The 1,293-nt window shown below is 56.4% G+C and overlaps 1 protein-coding gene across 1 annotated transcript in view; it reads right to left on the bottom strand.

Moving 5' to 3' along the window:
• The window catches only part of CRYL1 (crystallin lambda 1), a 62,727-nt gene that overhangs the window by 19,137 nt on the left and 42,297 nt on the right, over positions 1-1,293 (bottom strand). The window contains exon 4 of the mRNA XM_039863109.1: positions 65-259. Coding sequence (XP_039719043.1) covers positions 65-259 — 195 coding nt within the window. The remainder of the gene's footprint in view (positions 1-64; positions 260-1,293) is intronic.

Genomic DNA, 1,293 nt, shown 5'->3' on the forward strand with positions numbered 1-1,293 from the left:
CGCTCATCCTGGCTTTTACCCTTGCGCTCAGACCCACCCCATTGGGACGGCGCAGCCCACACACCTGCACCAGCCTCCAGGCCTCGCTGATGATCGCGTACTGCAGGCGATTCAGGGCGAAGCCTTCGATCTCCTTTAGGACCCTGATCGGGGCCTGTCCTATCTTCTGCATCAGGGCGTGGGTCCTGTCCACTGTCGCAGGGGCCGTCTTTGGGTGTGGCACCAGCTCAACCAACGGGACGTAGTACGGCGGGTTTACCTGATGAGAGCGACGGGAAGGGAGCGGGTCAAAGGACAGCTCGGGGTGGGGTTCTTGAACACTCCCCGAATTGTCGCTGTCCAGACAGCCGGCCTGGCACAACCGACTGGCCCCAGGCCCGCAGGAGATGCCCCCAAGTGCTGCTGGCAGAGTGTTCTTCTCCTGTGAATGGATGACAGTTGGTAGAACCTCGTGGTTACTAACCAGGAGAAGCACCCATTTTAAAATGACTCCTACAGAAAAGGAAAAGTGTGTTTCTGCCAGGGCACTGCTGAAGAGAGGCGGCTGGTCCTCACTCCGCCAAGCTTCAGGGGCTCCTGCTCCCGGCCTGTCCCGGTCACACGCCCGTCCTTGGAATGCAAGAGAGGGTGGCACTTGTTTTCAAATAAATTCTAAATAAATGCCTTACTTAAAGCGCTTGTTCCTGCCTTAATCATGGAATCCTTATAAAAACGTTTCACCTCTGGCCTTTTTAGAACACGATAATCAGAAACGGGAGTGTCTGTCTCAGGAACTTTGTCTCACTAAACAGATGCTGGGCTCAGGGTCTGTTCACTGTTATAAGCCTCCTGGGTAACAAAGCGGGTGGGGACAGACACCTCCCTACTTGTTCCCTGTGTCCATCCTCCTGGCAGGCTCTCCTGCCCACACTGAGTGATGGTGCTCCAGGCTGCTCACCTAGCTTCCCTCTGTGCCCAGAGTCCCCAGGAGGGGACTTGTCAGCTCCCACAGCGGCGTTAGTGCCATCAAGATGCTGACATCTCCCACGGCACACACCTCCCACTCCAGGCCCACATTCCTAGCTGTGCCCTGGACACACCCTTGGACATCCCACAGGTGTGCCCGCAACCTGTCATAAATCAAACTCACATCTCTCCCACCCTGACACGTGCCTCTTCCTAGCACCCCATCTTGATGAGAACGCCCAAGCTAGTACCACGAGAAGCATCCTTGGTCCCTGCCTTCCCCTCACCTCGCCCCCAACTTCCCATCACTAATAACCCTCTGTCTCAAAAACCCCACTCCCTGTGCCA

This window comes from Pteropus medius, unplaced genomic scaffold (assembly GCF_902729225.1).
Source record: "Pteropus medius unplaced genomic scaffold, Ma_sr-lr_union100, whole genome shotgun sequence".
In the NCBI taxonomy this organism is placed as follows: Eukaryota; Metazoa; Chordata; class Mammalia; order Chiroptera; family Pteropodidae; genus Pteropus; species Pteropus medius.